Source organism: Taeniopygia guttata, chromosome 3 (assembly GCF_048771995.1).
Source record: "Taeniopygia guttata chromosome 3, bTaeGut7.mat, whole genome shotgun sequence".
Classification (NCBI taxonomy): Eukaryota; Metazoa; Chordata; class Aves; order Passeriformes; family Estrildidae; genus Taeniopygia; species Taeniopygia guttata.
In genome coordinates, this window is record NC_133027.1 from 852,015 (window position 1) to 864,169 (window position 12,155).

Consider the following 12,155-nt stretch of genomic DNA (forward strand, 5'->3'; position numbering starts at 1 on the left):
ACAGTTGTTTTTTTTTTTTTTTAATTATCTTTTTAATATGTTACAGTTCTAGTATAGTATTAATGTAATATAATTTAGCTTAATAAAAGCAATTTATTCAGCCTTCTGCACCGTGGAATCAGAGCACGCTACTCCCCATGCAGGGGGGTCACACTGCTCTGACAGGACAGAGGCTATGAGGGCCGGGCAGGGACAGCACAGCTGGGACACAGCTGGCCCAGGGGTGGGAACAGCCTCCCTGGGAGTGTCCCAGTCCAGGTGAGGATCAGGGCTAAGCCCTGTCAGTGTCCTGAAGCAGGCACTAAGAATCAGGGAAGGTTTAGGTTGGATATGAGGAAATTTTTTTTTACTGAGAGAATAATAAAATACAGGAATTGACTTCCTAGGGAGGTGGTGGAATCACCATCTCTGGATATGTCTAAAAAAAGACTGGACTTGGCACTTGGTGCTGTGGTCTGGTTGTGGTGTTAGGGCATAGGTTGGACTTGATGATCTTAGAGGTCTCTTCCAACCTCATTATTCTGTGATTCTGTGAACCAGAGGTCGAAAGGGAGCACTGGGGCTCCTCTAGTCCAACCTCTGTGCCCAAGCAGGGTTTCCCTGGAGCACAGCACTCGGGATTGTGCCCGGATAGATTTGGAATAAAAGTAAGAGATTGATCAGTCTCTGTGCTCAGCAATGTCATGGAATCACAGAATGGTTTGGGCTGGAAGGGACCTTAAAGCCCAGCCAGTGCCACTCCCTGCCATGGACAGGGACACCTTCCACTATCTCAGGTTGCTCCAAGCCCCAGGGATCCAGGGTGGGCACCCTGTGCCAGGGCCTGCCCACCCTGCCAGGGAACAATTCCCAGTTCCCAATCTCCCATCCAGCCCTGCCCTCTGGCACTGGGAAGTCATTCCCTGTGTCCTGTCCCTCCATCTCCTGTCCCAAATCCCTCTGCAGCTCTCCTGGAGCTGGACAGGGCAGGAGCCAGCCCCAGCCTTCCCTCACACACAGGAACTCACACGTCAGGGTTTGCTGGCACCCTGAACTTTTCCAAGATCTCATCCATGCCGGAATTCACGCTCCTGTTCTTCACTCCCTCCTGGTACACGTAGAAACCTTTCCCTGCCTTGCGACCTGCAGGGACCAAAGCAGAGTCAGCTCCTGCCAGGTGTCCTGTTTCCTCCTGACACCCTGATCTTGTTTTGTGCCTGCTCACTGTCTCATGTCCCTTGTCCCCTCCCAGGTGATCCCAGCTCACTGTCTCATGTCCCTTGTCCCCTCCCAGGTGATCCCAGCTCACTGTCTCATGTCCCTTGTCCCCTCCCAGGTGATCCCAGCTCACTGTCTCATGTCCCTTGTCCCCTCCCAGGTGATCCCAGCTCACTGTCTCATGTCCCTTGTCCCCTCCCAGGTGATCCCAGCTCACTGTCTCGTGTCCCTTGTCCTCCCCAGGTGATCCCAGCTCACTGTCTCATGTCCCTTGTCCCCTCCCAGGTGATCCCAGCTCACTGTCTCATGTCCCTTGTCCCCCCGAGGTGATCCCAGCTCACTGTCTCGTGTCCCTTGTCCCCTCCCAGGTGATCCCAGCTCACTGTCTCGTGTCCCTTGTCCCCTCCCAGGTGATCCCAGCTCACTGTCTCGTGTCCCTTGTCCTCCCCAGGGTGATCCCAGCTCACTGTCTCGTGTCCCTTGTCCTCCCCAGGGTGATCCCAGCTCACTGTCTCGTGTCCCTTGTCCTCCCCAGGGTGATCCCAGCTCACTGTCTTGTGTCCCTTGTCCTCCCCAGGGTGATCCCAGCTCACTGTCTCGTGTCCCTTGTCCTCCCCAGGGTGATCCCAGCTCACTGTCTCGTGTCCCCTGTCCTCCCCAGGGTGATCCCAGCACTCTGCACCTCAGAGCACAGATCCACCGCCTCAGCAGGGGCACAGGGAAGGCACCCAGCTCCACCTTGGCAAGCTCCACTCTGCCAGGCCCTTCATGTCCAAAAACCAACGTCACCACCAACTCTGGGAGGGATTCCTGCCCCATTCCCCCACTGCTCACCCACTGCTGCTGCCTGGGGCAGGAGAGCTGGATGGATGCTGGTGCTTTCCCCGGAGCAGAGGGGACCCCCTTTGGCTGAGAACACCTCAGCAGCTCACCTAAGAAGCCTTTCTGCACCATGAGCTTGAAGAGGTCGATGCTGCCCCCTCCGAAGCGAGGGCCAAAGGCCTTGCCCAGGTCCTCGGCCACGTGCGTGGCCACGTCCACGCCAACCTCGTCAATCAGCGTGGCCGCTCCCACCGGGAAGCCAAAGGCCGTGGAGATGGCATCCACCTTCTTTGGGTCAACACCCTCCTGCAGGAGAGAGGGGGAAGCCATGGGATGAGGTGGGGCAGAGCCCAGCCCCATTAACTGGCTGCAAACAGGAGCCAAAAGCAGTTTGGGGACAGCCACAAGAGCCAGGGCTGCTGAACCACATCCTCTTCTGACCCCATCCAGCCCTGGCCACAGCAATTTCCGTGGCTGTTCGGGGGATGCTCACCTGGAGAACTCGGACCACCTCGGACAGCATCGGCCCCAGGCACCTGGTGGTGTAGAATCCAGGCCCATCCTGGGGAAAAGCAGTGCAGCAGCTGAGCTCTTGGAACCAGAACTGTGTTCACAGCCCAGGCTGCAGTTCAGACACCCCAAACCCCATCTCCTACACTGTGCTACTGACTGCTTTGTGTGGGAATCCAGGGCTTCCCTCTGGCTGCCCTGGGACCCTGGCAGGGGTCAGGAACCCCCCTGGACAGAGCCCCCAGAGACACTGGCTGTGATCTCTGTCCATTGAAGAGTTTTCAATCTTACAGGGTGAATTACCAGCTCTGAGTGTTTGATATGAGTAATAATTAGTGTGGCACTGGTGCAAAAGTAAATCTTTAGGATTCTAGATTAGGGGTTTAAAGGGGACAAGATGGAGGAAATTGGGTGTGCCTTGTCCTTTTTCTCCTTCTTCATGCCCTCCATGTTTCACTGTGGTGTTGGCATTTTTCTGTTGGTTCAGGCTGGGGACACACTGTCCAACGTAGGTGACAGATATTGGCACGTTATTGTAAATCCAGCACAGGTAGTTTGTGGTATTTAATGTTTGTACCATCCCACTGAGGGCAGAGCCCCACACGCTGCCCTGCAGGACAGAGCTGTGGCAGGGCAGCAGAACATGTTAGAGATAAACAGAATAAACAACCCTGAAACCAGCACAGACAAATTATGGCTTCTGCTTTGGCAGTGGGGCAGACAGACAGAGACTTTCTACAATCTCAGAATCACCAATACCCACAGATTCTGACAGGTTTGGGGCTTTTTTCCCCCTGTAGAGCTCAGCAGTGTTTGCAGGCTTCCAGGAACTTGCTCCCTGGAAGTTCCTATCCCAGTGTTTTTATTTGAACTAGTGCCTGCAGGTCCAGAACAGGCTGGTGAGGGAAAGGGTGCTCAGCACAAGGGAAACCAACATAAGCCAGTTGTTCCACCTCTGCTGCTCCCCACGAAGTCAGGATGAGCTGCAAACTGCCCTTCAGGGAGGCAGCTGAGGTGGGGATGAGGCTCAGGGAAGCAGCACTGTGTCCCCACTGGTGTTTGGAGATGCCCAGAGCACTTTCTGTCAAGCCAGTTTTCCCACCACTACAGGAGAGACGTGCTCAGCATTCTGGCAACCTTAAGAATCAGGAAAAAGACAGGGACACCTTCCTCTGTCCCAGCTTGCTCCAAGCCTTGTCCAACTTGGCCTTGGACAATTCCACGAATGGGGCAGTCATGGATCCTCTGGGCAACCTGTGCCAGGGCCTCCCCACCGTCACAGGGAATAATTTCTCCCTAATATCCAACTTAAATCCATTTTTCCTGCTGCCCCTGCACGCGTGCCTGGTGGCTTTCCATGCCTGCTCTGAGGGACTGTGAGGATCACCTGCACTTGCCCCTTCCTGACCTCCCTTTTCACTTCTCAGAGGAGTAGCCAACGTGTCCACAGACATATTTCACCCTCCCCTCAGTACACAAACCCTTTTATTTATTACCCAGCCCCAGAAATGTGCAGTGTCCCCTCACCTTCACCACGATGACCACTTTGCCCTGTTTGAGGCCAACAGCAACAGCAGAAGCAGCAGTGTCCTGGGAGGTTTTGTCTGTGGTGATGATTTCCAGCAGCTGCATCTTGTCAACAGGGGAGAAGTAGTGCATCCCAATCACCTGGCAGACAGAAGAGCTGGGTTCAGATGGGTTCTGGCTCCCAGGGGAATCAGCTGGGCAAGCTGAGTGCAGGGGGAAGGCCCTGAGCACACTCTGTATCCCTCTATGACAGGAGTGCTCCCCCATTCCCTTCTCTCCTTGGCTTTCCCAAGGACACAGCATATCCCAGGAGCTCCTGCCTTCAAGATTAAAGCACAATTTTTACAGGACTGCTTTATAGTCTGGCAGCCAAATCTGCCTGGTGTGGGAATTTAGGGCTTTTTTTTTGGCTGCCCTGGCAGGTCTGGGACCCTGGCAGGGGTCAGGAACTCCTCTGTATGTAATGATGCAAAAATTGCTCTTGAAAATGTGTTAATTGAGATATAAATGTTTTTGAGTCTCTTAAAGGACACATATTTTGTGGTATCAGTTTGCTACAGCTGAAGGCTTTTATAAACTTTTTAGATTGACTACTCTTGTAAATATAGGAGACTGCACAAACTGGCACTTTGGCAAGTAGATTTTCTTTGTTTGGCTTTCAGAAAGGTGAAAGGTTTCTATTAATGCCTGTGCATTTTTGTGAAAAAATGCATGGCTCAATTTTGCTTGCTTAAAAATGTTTGGTAGTGTCTGTAAGATGGGTTTTGTGAGTCTATTTACATGAGCATTCTTTTTTACTAAAAACTTTAGAAGTGAAGAATGCACTCTGATGTGTTTATTAATGTTTTTTGTTTTTTTCAGGATTATTTTTATGTATAATAGATATGAATATAAAATTTTATTGTTTGTATGTTTTAAAAGTGATTTTTTAAATTATTTGACTACATTTGTAATATATGTTGAATTTGTGATTAGATTGGGGGTTTTTGAAATAATTGAAAAACTGACTATTGTTATTAATTTTATAACTTGTGGTGAATCTTGTATTATTTTGATATCTGATTCTTATTTCTCTGTTTTTTGATTTTTTAATGTGACTACTGATTTGTGAGTTTTTCTTAAACTATTAGTGAATATTGTTATTCTTTTTATTGGTTTTTGGTTTATTTTTGTTTTTTTTAATGTGACTACTAATTTGTGAGTTTTTCTTAAACTATTAGTGAATATTGTTATTCTTTTTATTGGTTTTTGGTTTATTTTTGGTTTTTTTTATGTGACTACTGATTTGTGAGTTTTTCTTAAACTATTAGTGAATATTGTTATTCTTTTTATTGGTTTTTGGTTTATTTTTGTTTTTTTTCTGAAACTTATTTTTATATTTAACATTTTGTGTGCTGGAAAATGAACTGTGCAAACTTTTGAATGCTTCAATAACGTGATTGAAAAATCTTGTGACTTTGGATTGTCTATTTAAAATATTTCTTTTTTAAATGTAAATGAATGATTAAGAAATCTTTGCTTGACATTGTCAATAATTTGGTTTTTTGCTATAATAATGATCTGGGCTTTTATCTCTAAATGCCTGGAGGGGCACCTGAGCTGGCAGGGCAGCCCCAGCCAGCGCTGTGCCCAGACTGGAGCAGCACTCAGGGAGTCCCTGCGTGCTGCCTGTGAATTTCTGTGGTGAGGAAGTGAATTTAAGGATGAGAAGACTTCTCTCCAGGAACTCATTACAGAGGGAACAGGGTTTGAGTGCGGATTATCCGGCTGTGTGAGTGTGACCGTGGCATCAGCGTGTCACCTTCTTGGCACCAGGCCCTGTGTAAGTCAGAGGCACCTTGCTGAGTTGCAGGCTGCAAAACTAATTAAAGAAAATCTGCTAATTAGTTAAGTGACTTCCTATGAGTTTCCTCCTAAGAGCCATTGCACAGGCAATTTGAACAGCAAGAGGATGTTATTTGCAAGGATGAACAAATGAGGCTCGCTTGGCAATTTGGATGCAAGAGAGGTCCTGCAGCAAATGAGGAAGAGGCTCAGCAGGGTGACAGGAACCTCCAGCAGGTCACCTCACACTCACAGGCAGCACAGGAACCCCTGGCAGGGCAGTTCCCTGCTCCTTAAGGCTGTAGGAATCAGTGCTCCTGCTCAGATGAGGCTGGAAAAGCCCTGCAAGATCATCAGGTGCCAAATCCCCACCTTGTCACCAGCCCAGAGCACTGAGTGCCACATCCAGGAATTCCCTGGATACCTCCAGGGATGGGGACTCCAAACCTCCCTGAGCAGCCCCTTCCAATGCCTGACTACTCTATTTTCTTCAGGAGGAAGAAATTCCTCCTGATATCCAAGCTGAACCTGCCCTGGAACAGCTTGAGGCCATTTCTTCTCATCCTGGCCCTGTTCCCTGGGAGCAGAGCCCAAGCCTCACTCTGCTCCAACCTTCCACAGCTTCTCTGCCCCCAACACTTTTTGATGTGTCCTGACCTGCCCCACCAACATCACCCTTGGGGTGAATCCACCTTCTCCTCCTTCCCACCTGCCCCCAGATCATGAGCTCTTTGCTCAAAGCCGGCACTGGGAGCAGAGGATGAGCTGTGCCACGTCCTGAGCAGGGGGCAGAAGGTCTCTAAAGCAGAGCCACCTCATCATGGACAGCTCTGTGCAGGGCACGTGGCCCTGGGGACTCACCTTCTCGGGCCTCTTGCTGACAGCAGCGATCTGGCTGATGGGGAGGGCAGAGGTGTTACTGGCGAAGATACAGTGAGCAGGGATCACCTGGGGGGACAAGGGACAAGGGACAGTGAGCTGGGATCACCTGGGGGAGACAAGGGACAGTGAGCTGGGATCACCTGGGGGGGACAAGGGACATGACACAGTGAGCTGGGATCACCTGGGGGGACAAGGGACATGAGACAGTGAGCTGGGATCACTTGGGGGGACAAGGGACGTGACACAGTGAGCTGGGATCACTGGGAGGGGACAAGGGACAGTGAGCAGGGATCACCTGGGGGGGGACAAGGGACATGATACAGTGAGCTGGGATCACCTGGGGGGACAAGGGACACAAGACAGTGAGCTGGGATCACCTGGGGGGGACAAGGGACAAGGGACAGTGAGCTGGGATCACCTGGGGGGGACAAGGGACATGAGACAGTGAGCTGGGATCACCTGGGGGGACAAGGGACATGAGACAGTGAGCTGGGATCACCTGGGGGGACAAGGGACATGAGACAGTGAGCTGGGATCACCTGGGGGGACAGGGGACACGAGATAGTGAGCAGGGATCACCTGGGGGGGACAAGGGACACAAGACAGTGAGCAGGGATCACCTGGGGGGACAAGGGACATGAGACAGTGAGCTGGGATCACCTGGGGGGGACAGGGGACGTGACACAGTGAGCTGGGATCACCTGGGGGGACAAGGGACACAAGACAGTGAGCTGGGATCACCTGGGGGGACAAGGGACAGTGAACACCCCTTTCCCCCATGTGCCCTTGAATAGAACAGAGGGACAGCAGCTGAAGGACTGCAAGGTGTGGAGATACCAGAGGACATCACTGTCACATCAATGTCCTCAGACAAATAGAAGCTTTTTTTGGAGCACTTTTTTTTGTCCCATTCAGCTACCAATTCCTTGATTGAGCAGGGAGTGTCCCCAGTGAACAGAAAGGCTGCCCTGGATGCTCATCCATGTCCTGGTGTAACTGATTTGTACCCAGAACCCAACTGCAGCACAAAGGGGAGGGGACAAACCCAGCAGCACGGCCCAGGACCCTCCACCAGCCAGGGGCTGCTCAGGACTGACACTCACAGCCTCCACCTCCTTCAGCACTTTGTGTTTGACGTTGATGTCCTCGAACACGGCCTCGATGACCATGTCTGCCTTCTCAAAGCCCTTGTAGTCCAGCTGGCCCATCAGGTTGCTGAGGATGGAGTCCCTCTCAAATGATGTCAGGCTCTTCTTCTTCACCTTGCTGTTCAGCCTAGGGAGGGACAAGCTCTGTCACAGCTGCTGGGGGTGCACCACGGGAATCCCCCCCATCTCCCCCCAAATCTCCATCTCCAACCCTGCAGGACTGTCACTCTGTGTTCTGACCCCTCCTTCCACGTGGGAGCAGGACTCTCCTGCTCCCCCAGCTCAGCTGAAGGTCAGTCACTGCCATTCCTGATGACACACAGCTGAGTACTTTGCTGCAGAGCCAGGAGAGCAGGGAAAGAAACCCTGGAAGAAAACCCTGGAATGCCTCCCCTGCCATGGGCCTTTAGGCAGCCAGAATCACTCTTTTCTTAGCTCTAGAAGTTACTGCTGACTCTTAGGTCTCTGCTACCTAAGGAGCTAAGGCTGGGCATATCTCACTGCAGGGGACAACATTAAAATAAAGCTTTTCTGTGACATCCAGCAGCTCCTCCAGAAGAACAGCAGTGCCAGGAGCTCCTGATGCTGACAGCACAGCAGAACTGTGACTAAAGCCAGCCCAGTGCCACCAGAGCAAACCCCCTGAACTCACATACCCCTTGTAGACCTGCTGCTGGCCTCTGTCCAGACCCTTCTGTGTGGTGTCCTTCAGGATGGTTTTGATGCCCTTATCCACGGAAACCTGGGCGATCCCGGCTCCCATGAGCCCTGCTCCCAGCACAGCCAGAGTCCTGCAGGGTCAAATTCAACACGGACATGGTGACTCCCACTGAAACATACATTTTAAGGAATTTAGAGATTTCAGAGGAGCTAAGATTTTAGTTAGAAATAAGCCTTACTAGAGTTAACTAAAATAAATGAGTAGGCCTTGATGAAGTTAGGAGTTAGTAGGTAACTAATAATTAATTGCTTGTCAGCACAATGTTTAGTTAGCTGGGTTTATAATGAAGAATATAAACTGACAAATAGCTTTTAGGAACATAAGACAGTTGTGGGCCTCCTCTGTTCTGAAACCAACTGAAGACAGGAATGGGAGTTCTACCAAGAGTTCATTTGTCATATTGGCATTGAAAAGGTAGAAAGGTCACAACGAGGAAGACTTCATTTACTTCCTCATTTTGGGACCCCTCCCCATGAAAGGGACACTGACCCATTTCAAGGGACAAACTACGCATGCTGAATGGCTTTTGGAGTGATTAGCATACGAAACGGGGAATGGGATGTACCAAAATGATGAATATGTATTTGTATTTTGTATATTCAATACTTGTAAGGATAAAAAGACTCTGTAATCACCTGGAAGGTGCGGTGTGTATTTGGGAGTGACCCCACACACAATAAACATACACTTTCTAACTCTAAACTGTTAGAGAGTTTGTCTGTCACAGTGGGATATTGGTACTAGATCAATATCCATATTTTTTTAATAAATCAGGATCACTGCTGGCAGAGTCACACAGCTCCTGTCATCCACCCAGGCACCACCTGAGTGAGACCACAGGGCAGTGAGGCCTCCAAACTGCAGTGGGTCAGGCTCTGGAGGCTGGAAACCTCTGCCCTAATCACAGCTCCACTCAGGAACCTTCCAGAGGGGGCAACTGCTCCTTCAGGCATCCCACACTGGCACTTACTTGACCTCTTTCTGAGGTGTCCCAAACTTGTTCTTCTTGCAGTGCACCTGCCCGTGGTAGAGCCCCATCAGTGCCTTGGATTCCTTGGTCACAGCAAGTTGGCCAAAGCTCTGGAAGAAAGGGAAGAGGGAGGCAGAGGTGTTGGCATCAAACAGCTTTCTCAGTGCCACACACAAAGACATGGCAAGGGGGAGATGGGCACGGTGTGACTGCACAGGTGAGCAGCCTGGATAGAAAAGGGACAAGGGCCCAGGTCACCTCTGAGGAGAGGCAGCTCCTGGGCTCAGCACAGCCCACCCCTCACCTCCTCCTCCTCCTCCCCAGCAGCACAAGGACCTGGAGCTGCTGCAGAGAGCCCAGAGGAGCCCCCAGAGCTGCTGCAGGGCTGGAGCCAGGCTGGGAGAGCTGGGGGGGCTCACCTGGAGAGGAGAAGGATCCAGGGAGAGCTCAGAGCCCCTGGCAGGGCCTGGAGGGGCTCCAGGAGAGCTGCAGAGGGACTGGGGACAAGGGATGGAGGGACAGGACACAGGGAATGGCTCCCACTGCCAGAGGGCAGGGCTGGGTGGGAGATTGGGAATTAGGAATTCCTGTCTGGGCTGGAATTCCCAGAGCAGCTGTGGCTGCCCCTGATCCCTGGCAGTGCCCAAAGCCAGGCTGGACAGGAATTGGAGCAGCCTGGGATAGTGGGAGATGTCCCTGCCCATGGCAGGGGGTGGAACTGGATGGACTTAAGGGTCCCTTCCCACCCAAATCACTCTGGCATTTGATGATTCCAGTTCCTCAGTGCCAGGACTGGAGTTCCCTGACATGAGACCCTTCCTCCCCCACATTAACTGGGGCCACTGTCCCCACAGATACAGGTGGAGCACCCTGTCCTCAGGCTTTGTCAAAAATCCTTACAAAAATCCTTACAAACAGGTCAGCTCTCTCTGACAGCAGCAGCCTGATCCTATTTTCAGAGGATCACAGGCAACAAAATCTCAGGCCTGCATAACCTCCCAGCACTCAGCACAAATATTCTGAGGAACACAAAGCACAAGCACACACGAAACAAAGGTTGTCAGAGCCAAGTCTGCCAAGGAAAATCAAGGAATGAGGTTTGGAGCAGGCTGCACCTTCCTTCACCGCTGCCCTGCCAGTTAAAATACCCAAAACAAAGCCTAGAAGAGAATCTGCAAACTCCTGTTGGGGGGAAGAGAGGGAGGCAATAAAAAAGCCACGACACTGACACTTATTATTCTTCAGGGGTTCTGGGAAGATCTCCATCCTGCTGCTGTTCTGGGGGGAAAAAAAACCCCATTCATTCTTCCTGTAAGGAACAGAGTATCCCAAGGCTTTTATTCAGCCAGACCAAACGTGGGTGGAATGCACAACCAGCAGGGATGGGGCACAGCCAGGAGGGCACTGCTAAGGGGACAGCTACAGCTCAGACAGGCCTTGGCACCAGAAGGGAACAAAAGGAGTTACAAAGCACATCAGGGAAGTGGGAGATGGATGGATTTCACCAGCATTTGAGGGGCAATGACCTCAGAAAATACAGAGATAATCAGATGGAAATGTGGGGCTGCTGGGGATTCAATCTTGCAGAGCTGGCAGTGCCCAGCTAACCCCACCTGTGACTCTGTGCACAGCCAGAGCTGCCTCTGTGGCACCAGAAATAACAAATTTGAGCACAAGTGTGGCAAAATCAGGACCAGTGAGGAAAAAATAATTAGGGATGGGTTGTTTATTATGGCAGAAAAATGGAGGGATGGGGATGGCTGAGGAAAACAAAGACTTTTTGAGTGTGTGGGATAAATGGGTCTCACACAAGCTTCTGGAGTGGACAGTTGCCTGCTCCAGCCCTGGACCTGCCCACCACAGTGTGTCCTACACCCTCAATTAAACTTTATTCCAGTTTTTCCTGTGTGTCAGCAAAGCTCAAGCAGGACTGGATGGTGTTTAGGACACAAAGCCCACGTGCCAGCATGGCCAGATGAGTGAGAGATGAAACATCTGCAGCCAGCTCCTAGAGGGAGGTGTGGAAGCTCAGCTCTGCTCATCCAGGAGGAGCAGCATCACTCACCCACAGTGAGTGCTTTGTGTTGAGGCTCCCCACCCCTGAAAGTGCCCAAAGCCAGGCTGGATGGGGCTTGGAGCAGCCTGGGGTAGGAGAAGGTGTTCTACCCATGGCAGGGGGTGGGATGGGGTAAGCAGCAGGCTTTGAGGAACCCTTGGTGGGGTAAACCCAGATCTCCTGACCACAGATCCCCTGACCACATCTGATCACTTGGGTCTTAAGTTTTTCTGTTCTGTTTTGGTGTGCAGCTTTTAGCTTTATATTAAGTACCACTAGGATCTTTTGACAGGATGGTGAAGACAAAACAATCCTATTCTAGATGGAGATTCAAGGACAATATCTTCAAACTTCAGGCCCAAAGCATAAACAATGTGAGAAGAGGAGGGTGGGCAAGCAAGCAAGGAGGATCAAATGTCATAATTTGAAGCTATTAATTGGACAGTTAACTCCTATATACAAATGGACTAAAACTTATAAAAATGTGAGATCTCCTGG

At 51.0% G+C, this 12,155-nt stretch overlaps 1 protein-coding gene across 1 annotated transcript in view; it reads right to left on the reverse strand.

The window, feature by feature from the left end:
* HADHA (hydroxyacyl-CoA dehydrogenase trifunctional multienzyme complex subunit alpha) overlaps window positions 1-12,155 on the reverse strand; it is a 34,906-nt gene that overhangs the window by 4,242 nt on the left and 18,509 nt on the right. The window contains exons 11-18 of the mRNA XM_041714920.2: window positions 9,602-9,711; window positions 8,567-8,701; window positions 7,866-8,037; window positions 6,742-6,828; window positions 4,057-4,197; window positions 2,513-2,581; window positions 2,130-2,325; window positions 1,008-1,122 (exon numbers count right to left, since the gene is read on the reverse strand). Of these exons, the coding sequence (XP_041570854.2) occupies window positions 1,008-1,122; window positions 2,130-2,325; window positions 2,513-2,581; window positions 4,057-4,197; window positions 6,742-6,828; window positions 7,866-8,037; window positions 8,567-8,701; window positions 9,602-9,711 (1,025 nt within the window). The remainder of the gene's footprint in view (window positions 1-1,007; window positions 1,123-2,129; window positions 2,326-2,512; window positions 2,582-4,056; window positions 4,198-6,741; window positions 6,829-7,865; window positions 8,038-8,566; window positions 8,702-9,601; window positions 9,712-12,155) is intronic.